The sequence below is a fragment of the Geotrypetes seraphini genome, chromosome 6 (assembly GCF_902459505.1).
Source record: "Geotrypetes seraphini chromosome 6, aGeoSer1.1, whole genome shotgun sequence".
Taxonomy (NCBI): domain Eukaryota; kingdom Metazoa; phylum Chordata; class Amphibia; order Gymnophiona; family Dermophiidae; genus Geotrypetes; species Geotrypetes seraphini.
The window spans coordinates 43,003,833-43,017,387 of NC_047089.1; the positions used below are offsets into that span (position 1 = coordinate 43,003,833).

Here is a 13,555-nt window from a genome sequence, read left to right on the forward strand (position 1 = left end):
CTTTGACAATGCATCCACCCCAGCGGACCACCAGAGGCACACCAGGATGGAAGGAGGTGCGAAAATGCAGCTGGCATGCTGCAGAACACCGCTGAGCCCCCTAAACGTGCCTAACAGTCTGCACTCAACCCCTGCTTAACAGAAGGTGAGACTACTTCAGGGATGGCCCTGAGCTCCAAGGAAAATTACGCAGACTGGCTAGTAGGAACCCAAAAAGGGATTGGCCTGTCAGCTACAGATCGTAATCTGTGAATTCTCAAGAAGACAGAGGCCCAAAATTGCTCCAAACGTGAAATTACCCGAAAAGGGGATGACATTACATTAAATTTAAAACAATAAAATGGGGAGAACAGAACACACACAGCTTGCAGAAAGAAAGATTGTAGAAGGTGCTAAACCGATCCATGAAATACTATAGAGGCAGAGTGAAAATTCCGGAGTGGATTCCTTCTACAGAGCATGCGAGTATGGGGAAATAACCTTCTTGTCTAGAATGTCTCACCTATTGCACTGGAATAGCCATTATCTCTTCCTTTCTGTAAGAGATCCCACATGCCTATCCCAGGCAAATCTGTGTGTGGTTCCTCTCATGACGACTTCACATGTTGTTTTAACTGGCTCCCTTTGAATCAGTGACATATTGATAACCACCTTACCAGCTCTTTTCATTAACAGTATCCATTGCAGGGCTTTTATGTTGACATCTGACGTAAGGTCACTTAACTTATAGTCCCATTCTGGTCATAAACCTTGATGCAGCCAGTATGCTACACCAATGTAAACTTTTCCTTTTGCTCTTTATCAATTTCCTGTCTTAAAAATCATCAGTAATGTTATACAAGATTAATGGATATCTAGTATCATCTGATTTTCTTACTGTGTATCAGAAAAATTTAAGTCTGCTAAATTGTGATAGCCTTTCCACAGAGCAAAATCAACTTAGAAAAATAATTCTAATTAGTTTTCCAAATGTACCTCAAAAGCATTTATGCAAGATTGAAACATTTTACATCCTCTCACTGTGACAGATTGTATTATCATCAACAAACATCTGGCTGACTTGAAGCAGATTTTTACTATGGAACTGTTCCCATATAGCCTAGCTTACAAGCCAAACACTTTTTTACCAGCTACTTTTACACAGCTCTGACCACAGAGGCTGAGACTCAGCTGGAGCTGAATTAGACTTCTCTTTGAAATTATTTTATTATCTTGAGTATACTGGAAAAATCCCTCTAAACAATGGATAATGCCTAACCTTTATGTTATGATCTAAAAACACAAAGCAGATCTTTGAACAGCAGTGCTGATGGGTTTTGTCTAGACAGAAAGAAACTCTGGAACCATTATAATGTGAGAAATGGAATGCACGAAAGCAGCTTATTTTGACTGAAAACATTGCTAGAACCAATTCTTTGAAATTTCTATTACCTATTATAGTCCAATTAAAAAATAATTTAAAAAAAATTAAAACTGAAGGCTTAGTTGGTTTTTTTTTTTCATAGATTCACTAATTAATAATGTTAACGAAGACATTTTCCAACTCTCAGGCTTGCATGATATTGAAATCAGTTTGGCCTTCTGTTTTAATCCAGTTTTTTCCTTCTCTCCTTTTGCTCACTGAGTGCCAGACTGAGGACCTGATTTACTAAGTATATTAAAAAAAAAAATCTTAAAAAAATCATGGGGTTAGTTTTCTAAGGGTTTATTCTACTTACTTTAAGAGTTAGGTTTCTAAATTAGCATCTGAGAAAATTTGAGGGATAACATCTGAAATTTATGCTCCAAATTTCACTAAATTCTTAAATTTAGGAGCACAAAGAATACAAGCTTAGTATTGTTTTTTGGCAATGGCTTATTCATCCTGCAGGGATAATCGAATGTTGCACGAGACTTCCTGGATGAAACTTATACGTTGTAAGTTAGACAATGTAAAAGTAGGTATAAGTGCCAAAATGTATCCAAAGTGACCAGATAACCACTCAAGAGACAACGTAAAGACCCCCCCACACTCCCCCAGTGATCACTGACCCCCTCACACTCCCACAAATATCAGACTAAAAATGTATATACCTGTCTCCGGAACATCAGCACCTGCTATAGGAAAGCCTAGTGGAGCTGTATATAGGTGTCTTAAGTAGCCTGGGGGGTGGACTAGTGAACCATAGAGAGGAGGACCCAGGCCCAAAAGCCACTCTAACCACTACATTCATGGCAGAAAATGTGAGCCCCCCCAAAAAAACCAATCCATACTATACTGTCATATAAGTGGCACCTGCAGCCATAAGGACTATTGGGGTTGTAGACAGGTGGGTACAGTGTGTTTTGGGGAGCTTACCATATTCTATAAGAGAGTTCTGCTGAGATGTTTATCTGGCACCCTTTTTGTGAAGTTCACAGCAGTGACCTGTAAGGTGCCCCACTGCTCTGTTGCCATGTCTGGGTGGCCAGTCCATCACAATGCTGGCCTTTCCCACATCCAAATGGTCTTTTCTGGGCATATGGGACTTGGATGAAATTTTGGTCGAGAATGTGGTATAAAGATAGAGGTACTAGCGGTCTGGGCGAACAATGCCATGGATGTCCAGATAGATGATTTTTGGGGAAAAAAATTTTTTATATGTATTTTTCAAGAATGGGCATATTTCCACTGATAACTTTGGGCGTCTAGTGCTATACGTCCTAATCACACTTAGACGTTTCTTTTGATTATGCCCCTCTATATGTATAGACTTGTACAATGTGTTGGTTATATGTAGAATCACCAGTACTTACATGTGTAAGTCACAAAATCCCCACTTCCTTGTGTAATTGCTAGCATTTACATGTAGAAAATGCTGAGTTTGTGTTCCTCTTTCTGTGCATGTGTAAATTTGTAAAATGGCTGCTCCTCATGTACATGTCAGCAAATACATGTGTACTCCCTGCACATGCTTATATGCATTTTATAAAAAGCTCTGTAAAATTCAGGGTCATTTCAGCCATTCCCAAACTGGATATCTAAATTCTAATCTCTACAACCTTTCTAAAACAAAGGCCTAAATTTAAAAACTCAGCTTTAGTGAATATTGGGCCTCAAGTCTTTATATAGATAACTCAAAAATTAACTAGGAAGACTGAAGCAACTTAAAATGACAATCTCTATATATGGGGATATTTATTTTTTCTTATGTGAAATATTTTATTGAAAAATTCAATAAACTTTCAAGTAAACCATACAATGCCTCATTTCCTTTAACTTTCAATCTCAATCCTAAATTATCTCTTTCCCCACTCTACCTCATTCCCCCTATAGCAGAGGTCTCAAAGTCCCTCCTTGAGGGCCGCAATCCAGTCGGGTTTTCAGGATTTCCCCAATGAATATGCATGAGATCTATGTGCATGCACTGCTTTCAATGCATATTCATTGGGGAAATCCTGAAACTCCGACTGGATTGCGGCCCTCAAGGAGGGACTTTGAGATCCCTGTCCTGCGAGTCCAAGCCCACCTGACTACTTCTAGGGAGGCCGCCATCAACCCCCAAGACCTGCAGAAAATCCTGCGCCTGAGGACAACGACAATCAATCAGGGAGCGAATCTGCAACTGCAATATCAACACCTGGGCCTTGGGAAGGAATACTCTCCCCAAGCTGGTGCCAAAGAGAACTCCGAGATACTCCAAGCGCTGAGACGGAGTCAACCGGCTTTTGGACAGGTTGACTACCCAGCCCAGTGACTGAAGAAACTCCACAACCCAAGTCGTGACCCGGGAGCTCTCCTGAAAATACTTTGCTCAAATCAACCAGTCGTCCAGATAAGGATGAACCAGAATGTCCTTCTTGTGCAAGGCCATCTCCACCCCTACCGTAATCTTAGTGAAAGTCCATGGAGCTGTGACCAGACCAAAAGGAAGCACACAAATCTGATAGTGCTTTCACAAAATTGCAAAGCGAAGGAATCGTTGATGGGAGGCCCGAATCGTAACATGCAGGTAGGCCTCCATCAGGTCGAGAGAAGTCAGAAATTCCCCAGGTTGAACAGTGAGGATTACAGATTTCAGGGTCTCCATGCGAAAAGACGGAACCCGAAGCGCCCTGTTGACACCTTTCAGATCCAAAATAGGTTGAAAAGACCCCTCTTTCTTGGGTATCATGAAGTAAATGGAGTACTTGCCAGTGTGAATCTCCTGAGGGGGCACTGGAACCACCACTTTGAGGTCCAGCAAAACTTTGCAGCATCTGATGAAAAGTCTGCTTCTTCCAAGTTGCCTGACAAAGAAATGAAAAATCTGGTAGCAATGGCCGGTAAAACTTGAGCGCATAGCCGTCCCAAATCACCTCTGGGACCCACTGATCCATAGTGATCTTAGCCCACCCCCAGTAAAACTCCCAGAACTGGGCTTTCACTGGAACCTGAGGAAGGACCCACGAGTCATTGAGCCAAACGGGTGGAGGCAGAGCCACTGGAGGAGTCATAACACCCCCACCCCCCGGACAGGCTCCTCGAAAGGACTGCATGCACTGAAAGAAGCCTCCTTTGGAAGGGAAAGAAGCCAAGCCTCGGTCAGGGCGATACCAACGAAAATCACGCAAAAGCCCATGGGTTCTGACCTCTGCACTAACAGAGAACTCTACATTATGGAAAGATATTTATCTTGGTGAGAGGAGATCCATATCTGAATAGCAGCAGCAGGTATTCAAGGACAATCAGTATAATCTTGATTGTTCATCAAAAGCTCTACCATCCAATACTTTTATATTTTAAGCAATTGCTGATGTTATACTGTCCCAGCCGAGCACTGTGTTCAGAAAATGCCATGTTACTTGAAACATCAACTACAGTACGATATGCTAAGACTAGAGCAGCTGCTTTTTTGTGTGGCAGGTGTTAAAATGTAGAACGCATTGATGGGGCAATTATACCTATGTGCTGACAGATTAAAATTTAAAAAATTATTGAAAACACAGCTATTTGTATCTGCTTTCATGTAAGAAAAGACTTCTATTTGTACAGGCAATAGATGGAAGTGGGCAAGAAATGTCATGAAGACTCAGCTTTATGTAATGCTATGCTATGTATGTTTTGTATGGAAACTGTCTAGATATAGACAGTATACCAGTCTGAAATTTAGAAGAACCCAAATTTACTTCTGGGATGTCTTAAAGGAGAAAGAGGCCAAAAGGTCCTCCCCACTTCACCTTTTTAGAAACTGTCAGGGTTGACTATTTTTGTTTTCTGTAGGACTATATTTCTGCTTTGCTAGAATATATTTTTGTTAATTTTTTTTTTTTTAGCAGGTTTACCATTTGATTCAGTAAAACCTTTCCGAAAATAACAAACCCAGTGTGTGAAAAGTGTCTTTTTGCTGCACTGAATCAATGCAGTGCTCTGGAGGGACAGCTCCCTAGCCCCCACCCCCACCCCCACCAAGCACTCATAGCATTACCAGAGCTGTGTTGAGTTTTATAGGACCTAACAACACCTGGAGGTGTGTTCCTTTATTGAGGGAAAGCCTGAGACAAATGATTACATAATATTTAAAGCTTGTTTCCATGTTAGAAAATATCCCCTCAGGATAGTCAAGAATTTTCATCTTGCACATAAGCAGTATGTATCAAAGAGGGCTTCTATTTCTTACTGTAATTTATGAATTACATATTCTATACTTAATATTGTAATTTAAATATTTTTATTTACATTTAAAAATGCAAGTTACATGGTACCAATGAATTATTTTTTGTTTTACATCTTAATAAACCAACTCAACACTCCCAATGGGTAACTAATATCGCCCCCCTCTTTATGGAACCATGTTAGGCTTTTTTTTTTAATTAATCACCGGCCACAGAGATAAAAGCTCCGATGCCCAAAGGAATTCTATGAGCACTGGAGCTTTTACCACCTTGGCTGGTGATAAAAAAGCCAAATGCAGCTTTATAAAAGGGGGGATTATTAGGCTAGTTTAAAAAACAGCTATTTAACCCCAAAGTACAACATTTCTTTTACACAATAGTCCTTAGACCCCAAAATTAGTGACTCCCCAAAATCACTGATCCCCCCCAAAATTAGTGACCCAATAATTGTGTTTACTCTCCCAGTCTTGTTTAATTTTAAACCTGTACAATGAAACACATTTTTTAAACAAAGAAAAGATATTTCCAGAAGCAGGAATACTACTCTTTTCAAACTTTTAATTGTTTAACAGTTTTGGTGCTGTGTATTGTAGAATGAAAATCAAAATGCACACTTGCTAGTCCTGCACATAAATTCACACAAAACAAAATCACTGCTTATATAAGCAGTGTCCATACATTACCTTTGTCTCCAAGGTCTCTAAAAAGGGTTGTTCCAGGTTTAACCCTTGTGGCTTGTGACAACGTGGCCTCCAACTCCTCCAAATTCAAGAAAAGATGAAAAAAAAAACCAACATTCTAAAATTAGTTTTCAGATATTATACCAAAGTACTGTAGATAATATACACATTTAAAAATGAATGGCAAAGAATATTTTCCAAACTGAAATAAATTTGGAAACATCAGATATTGGCTACATCTGTATGGTTAGAATGTAGGCATTAAAAAAAAAAAATTAAGGCCCTTTTATCAAGCTGCGGTAGTGAAGGCCATGCGGCAAATGCACTGAAGCCCATTCAATCTCTATGGGCTTTGGTACATATATCATATCAGCCCATGCTATTCAGCTTGGTAAAAGAGGCCTAAGAATGGAGATACTGTTTTACTTACCTTTTTTGTCAGATTCTTAGGCATAGCTTTACCTGTAAGAAATAAAAACAACCAACCATATTTATTAATACATGAAAGTAACTCTGCTTTAACATCTGGTGACTTGAAGGAAGAAGGTTTTACATATTAATAGGAAAATGATACAGAAAAGCAGAGTAATGATTCCACACTGTAGCAATGAAAGTACAGTGCTGAGATAAGACTGTGTTTCCCTGAAAATAAGACACTGTCATATTAATTTTGGTTCTAAAAAATGCACTAGGGCTTATTTTCAGGGATTTCTTTTTTTTGTGTGTGTGTACAACAATCATCTCTCACCCATCCCCTTGTGCAGCAGAACCCCGAAAGCAATTTCATTGTGTTGCATTGGATCTGATCAAATCTAAGCATTGTTCTTGTATGCCACATCTTCCTTATAACATAGATCTTTAAATGGTTAACAAATAAACAAATTACAGATCATCCTTAAACAAACTGAATTTTAGATATCATAACATTTCAGAAATAAAAGCCTTGAGATCTTTGTGGAACAGATCAAAGCCATTCCCCCCCATGCAGCATCTTTCCCCGTCAACCCATCCCCCTGTGCAGCATCTTTCCATTTTTCCCTCACATCGCCCCATGCAGAATCCTGACAACCCCCACCGCAAGGCCGACATACCTCCATTCTAAACAGCAGTGGTGGCAGCACTGAACAGGGTGCCTCAGGGCCTTCCTTGCCGGGGCCTTCCTTATGCTGCATCACTGACATCATCAGTGATGCGGCAAGAGGAAGGCTGCGAAGCAGCCTGTTCAGTGCTGCCGCTATTGCTGTTTGAAACAGAGGTATGTCAGCCTCGCTGTGGGAGGGTCATTGGGTTTCTGCAGTGCAGGATGGGGAGGAAGGATAGAAAGATGCTGCGCAAGGAGATGGGGGAGAGGGGAGGAAAGATGTTGCACATGGGGGGAGAGAGAAAGCGCTACTGCCGGTAAATCGGGAGTGTCGGGGACATTTGGAAAGGGATTCAGGGGTCGTTCCAACTAGGGCTTATTTTAGGGGTAGGGCTTATATTAGGACCTACCTGAAAATCATGCTAGGGCTTATTTTCGGGGTAGGTCTTATTTTGGGGAAACACGGTATGAAGACCCAGAGTTAAATTTTCTTATAGTACTTATGAAACCACAGATGTTTCCAGAAGCAGGAATTGAGAAGCTGGACTTGATGGATTCTGGGTTTTTAAAAATCTAGTCATCTATGTAGCTATGTCAGTATTACCTAAAGATGTCAACTTTTGACATTTTCTAAATTAAAATGTAAATTCTAGTGTAAAAGGCATATGAGTCTTGAACCAGTGGGTAATTCACTTCTAATCGCGAGTTGTGTACAGGGTTACCATATTTTGAGTGGTAAAACCCCAGACACATAGCCCCGGTCCCATCCTGCCTCTGACCTACCCCAGCCCCACCCCATTCTGCCCCTGCCCCCAGTTCCGCCCCCACAAAGCCTTCTCTCATCTTCCCCGACAAGCTTAGGCCTTGTTTGGAGGGTCTGGAGCAGGTATGAATGTGTGTAACATCATCTGCGTATGTTTAGAGGCCCTCCAGATGCAGCCTGAGCTCGTCAGGGCTTTCCAAATCCCAGACAAACTGCTGGGTTTTGGAAAATCCATCTGGGCACCTGGACAGTTCTCTAAAAAAAGGACATGTCTGAGTTTTCCCGGACATCTGGTAACCCTAGTTACATAGAAACATAGAAGATGACGGCAGAAAAGGGCTACAGCCCATCAAGTCTGCCCACTCTGCTTACCCACCCCCTGTCTACGCCCTAATGACCCAATTTCCTTATCTTGACCCTCGTAGGGATCCCACAAGGGTATCCCATTTATTCTTAAAGTCTGGCACGCTGTCTGCCTCGATCACCAGCACTGGAAGCTTGTTCCAATGATCAACCACTCTCTCTGTGAAGAAATACTTTCTGGTGTCACCATGAAATTTTCCGCCCCTGAGTTTGAGCGGGTGCCCTCTTGTGGCCGAGGGTCCCTTGAGAAAGAAAATATCATCTTCCACTTCGACACGTCCCGTGAGGTACTTAAATGTTTCGATCATGTCTCTCCTCTTCCTACGTTCCTCAAGAGTGTAGAGCTGCAATTTGTTCAGTCTCTCTTCATACGAGAGACCCTTGAGCCCCGAGATCATCCTGGTGGTCGTCCGTTGAACCGATTCAATTCTGCGCACATCTTTAATGAAATGTGGCCTCCAGAATTGCACACAGTACTCCAGATGAGGTCTCACCATGGCCCTGTACAACGGCATTATGACTTCAGGCTTTCGGCTGACGAAACTTCTATTGATACAACCTTACAATATCTGCCTTGCCTTAGATGAAGCCTTCTCCACTTGATGGCAGTTTTCATGTCTGCACTGATGATTACTCCTAAATCTCGTTCTGCTGAAGTCCTAGTTAAAGTTTCTCCGTTCAAGAAGTACGTCCTGCATGGATTTCCGCTTCCGAGGTGCATGACCTTACATTTCTTAGCATTGAAGCCTAGCTGCCAGGTTGAGGACCAACTTTCCAATGTAAGCAGGTCCTGCGCCATATAATTCTGTAAACTGCATTCACTTACTATATTACATAGTTTGGCGTCATCGGCGAATAGTGTTATTTTACCTTGAAGCCCTTGAGTCAGATCCCCTATGAATATGTTGAAAAGGAGTGGACCCAGGACAGAGCCCTGCGGCACTCCACTGGTCACCTCCGATGTTTTAGAGAGGGTACCATTAACCACCACCCTCTGAAGTCTGCCACTCAGCCAATCGTTGACCCATGCAGTTAGTGTCTCTCCTAACCCCATCGATTCCATCTTGCTTAGCAGCCTGCGGTGTGGGACACTGTCAAAAGCTTTCCTGAAGTCCAGGTACACGACGTCAAAAAACTCTCCCAAGTCCAACTTTCTTGTTACCCAGTCAAAGAAGTTGATGAGATTGGATTGGCAGGACCTACCCTTGGTGAATCCATGCTGACTGGGATCCCGAAGATTCCCTTCATTCAAGATCGTGTCCAATTTGCTTTTAATTAGTGTTTCCATGAGTTTGCACACTATTGATGTGAGACTCACCGGTCTATAATTCGCAGCCTCTGCCCTGCAATCCTTTTTATGCAGAGGAACGACATTAGCTAATTTCCAGTCCAGGGGAACTTTCCCCTTACTTAGGGAGAGATTGAATAGCTCAGCCAACGGTTTCGCCAGGACATCGCTCAATTCTCTGAGCATTCTTGGGTGCAAATTGTCTGGTCCCATGGCTTTGTTCACCTTGAGTCTTGCCAGTTCACTGTAAACTTCACCTGGTGTGAACTCAAAATTCTGAAACGGGTCTTCTGTGCTTTGTGTTGCCTTCAAATGGGGACCGTGTCCCGGTGCCTCACAGGTGAAGACTGAGCAGAAGTATTCATTCAGTAGTTCGGCTTTTTCGGAATCTACTTCCACGTAACTACACAACTAGTTGTGTAGAAGGTATCTTTATCGGCTCCGCCTCCTGCTCCTCAGTTTCTCCTACATGCAAGTGTAAGGTGCCTTTCTGATCTGCTCTGGAATCTCAATAAGTGGATGAGGCGATGGTGCAGGGAGGTGGGTTTTAGATTTGTTAGGAACTAGGCAACATACTGGGGAAGGGAGAATCTATTCTGCAAAGATAGGCTCCACCTTAACCAGGGTATAACCAGACTGCTGGCATCGACGTTTAAAAATAAGATAGAGCAGCTTTTAAACTAGAAACTGGGGGAAGGCTGACAGTCGCTCAAAAGAGCATGGTTTGAAACAAGATATCTTTAAAAGATATCATTATAGAAGGGAAGTCAGAGCATCCTGATAGTGCGATTGCAATACAGGCCACAGTAGACCAGGTTTCCTTAAATTCAGAGCAGGCTGGTTTTAAAGGTTGTAAATTGTCTAAGCCAACTGCTGAGCAAATTGTAAATAGATATGACAAATAAGGTTTGAAATGTCTGTATGCAAATGGCAGAAGCCTAAGAAACAAAATGGGAGAGTCAGAATGTATTACACTACATGAAAAGATAGATATAATAGGCATCCCTGAAACCTGGTGGAAGGAAGATAACCAATGAGACACTGTCATAACGGGATACAAATTATATCATAGTGATAGGGTGGATCGAATCGGTGGAGGAATAGCGTTAAATGTTAAGGAGGGCCTTGAATCAAATGGATTCAAAATTCTACAGGAGCAGGAACACACCTTGGAATCCCTATGGGTAGAAATTCCTTGTGTAAGGGGGAAAAGGATAATGATAGGAGTGTACTATCGTCTGCTTGACCAGGATGAACGGACAGATGCTGAAATGTTATCAGAAATTAGGGAGGATAACAAACTGGGTAACAGTAATTATAGGTGATTTCAACTACCCCGATATTGACTGGGCAAATGTATCATCATACATGCTAGGGAGATAAAATTACTTAATGAAATCAAGGACTGCTTTATGGAGCAGCTGGTTCAGGAACTGACAAGAGGTGAAGCAATTCTAGATCTAGTTCTTAGTGGAGCGCATGAATTGGCGAGAGAAGTAATGGTGCTGGGACCACACTCACTCCAGCCAAACAGTCAGATATGAGTGACGAATCACAATCCGGTGCTTTGAGAGCTTCAACACCATCAACCCCAATATTATACAAAGTTAGAGCAAAGAATGAAAACAGTTTAAAACTTTACCAGCGCATGTTAACAGCGCACACAGGAATATAAACATGCAATGACAGATAAAAGTAAAGACATCAGCCATCCAGAACCAGTACTCAAATAAGGGATAGAATTAGTACTCAGAACCAAGGAGGAATGTTCACAGTGGAACCTAATATTTGTATATGTACTGTACTATATAATGCTAGGTAATTTTATAAGCATATTTTACATGTGTCAAACATGCTTTACATATTGCTTTCTTTGAATTTATGAATTACATTGAAGTGCACTGAAATGCAAAATGATACTTTCACTACGTTTCAAATGCCAATCTTGGTAGACCTTCAGTTATTATGTCACAAAATCATAGATTCATATCTCTTCAGAAATTTGTCTTGAGAAAAAAAAATCCCTTATATTTAAGAATAGTTAAAATCATGGTTGTTTTCTCAGGTCTTATTGCACTAATTAAAATCATGGTTGTTTTCTCAGGCCTTATTGCACTAATAAGGATGATATAACTAGAGGATAAGAACATAAGAATTGCCGCTGCTAGGTCAGGCCAGTGGTCCATCGTGCCCAGCAGTCCGCTCACGCGGTGGCCCTCTGGTGAAAGACCAGTGCCCTGAGACTGTGTATGTTCCGGTTCAGCAGGAACTTGTCTAACTTTGTCTTGAATCCCTGGAGGGTGTTTTCCCCTATGACAGACTCCGGAAGAACGTTCCAGTTTTCTACCACTCTCTGGGTGAAGAAGAACTTCCTTACATTCATACGGAATCTATCCCCTTTCAATTTTAGAGAGTGCCCTCTCGTTCTCCCTACCTTGGACAGAGTGAACAACCTGTCCTTTTCCACCAAGTCTATTCCCTTCAGTACCTTGAATGTTTCAATCATGTCCCCTCTCAATCTCCTCTATTTGAGGGAGAAGAGGCCGAGTTTTTCTAATCTTTCACTATACGGCAACTCCTCCAGCCCCTTAACCATCTTAGTCGCTCTTCTCTGGACCCTTTCGAGTAGTACCGTGTCCTTCTTACCATGTCCTGGCTTATGTATGGCTGCTTTAGAAGGATTTTTATCATTTTCAAGGGCTTATTTTTACTCCTATTCTGAGTAATAGTTGCTGGACCATTGCAGAACCTGGATATTTTACTGTGGGAAGTGTATCCCTTAATTACATTGTTTTAATATTGACATGTAATTTGGTAATTTCTCTGATTTATTAGGGTAAAATGAACATTTGACTGTTTTAACTGTTTGATTTTGATAACTTATAATTTCTTATATACTTCACCTTGTGTGTTTAGAATGATAAGGCAACTAATTAAAAATGTATACAGGAGGTGGCAGCAGTGCACAGAGTATTGAAAGACACTCCAGAACCATATGCAATATACTGGAGAGAAAATATCTGAACACACTTTGTAATATGAGTGAAGAACAATCAAGATTTGAAAAATTCCTGGTCTATAAGGGCTGCATTGGTAATTACATTTATGTTAGAATTAATAGGGCACCTTTTACTAAAGGCTTTAAAATTTTACAGTTATTGTGCATTAAATGTAAAATCAGTCCCTGGTTTTGAGAACTTAAGTTTAATGCTCTTGGTGGGCAATTTGGTTGACATTTTTACCAATGAAGGACATAACCCATGTGGATCCACTGGTCTGAAATTATAATGAGCCACCTGTCTTGGTAAAATATTCAGCCTCCTTCCTACTGTTAGGTCTTCAGGAATAGTTACTTTTACTGTTCTATGCTCTCCTGGAATAAGTCAAAAGCACTTCTCTTGCTTAGACTGGGAGTTGGCTGGAATTTCTGAGCCTTCTGCTGCCTTGGACAGGAGCAAGAGGTCTGGGCTGGCTGCGAAGGGCAGGAGGGAGGAGGAGGAAACCTACACCTTTGAGATTAATAAATTTTTCTTTGTTCTGCATCTAAATATCTTCTGGAAGTGGAGGTTATACCAGGAGTGAGTCTTTAGACTGATTTGATGCCATTAGTTGTCTTCTTGATTACGCTGGTGACCTCTTTAACCTTGCCACTAGAAAGATTATAACCCTAATACAGGACATCTGACAGCTTCTCCTGAACCACTGGTTATAGGTATGATACACACAGCCAGGTGAGTGTATGCATCCCAATACTCATAGCCAAGGTC

General features: G+C 41.4%; 1 protein-coding gene across 2 annotated transcripts in view; it reads right to left on the bottom strand.

The window, feature by feature from the left end:
- MICU2 (mitochondrial calcium uptake 2) overlaps window positions 1–13,555 on the bottom strand; it is a 241,111-nt gene that overhangs the window by 94,987 nt on the left and 132,569 nt on the right. For both annotated transcript variants that reach the window (XM_033948674.1, XM_033948672.1), the window contains exons 3-4: window positions 6,724–6,755; window positions 6,297–6,372 (exon numbers count right to left, since the gene is read on the bottom strand). In XM_033948674.1, coding sequence (XP_033804565.1) covers window positions 6,297–6,372; window positions 6,724–6,755 — 108 coding nt within the window. The remainder of the gene's footprint in view (window positions 1–6,296; window positions 6,373–6,723; window positions 6,756–13,555) is intronic.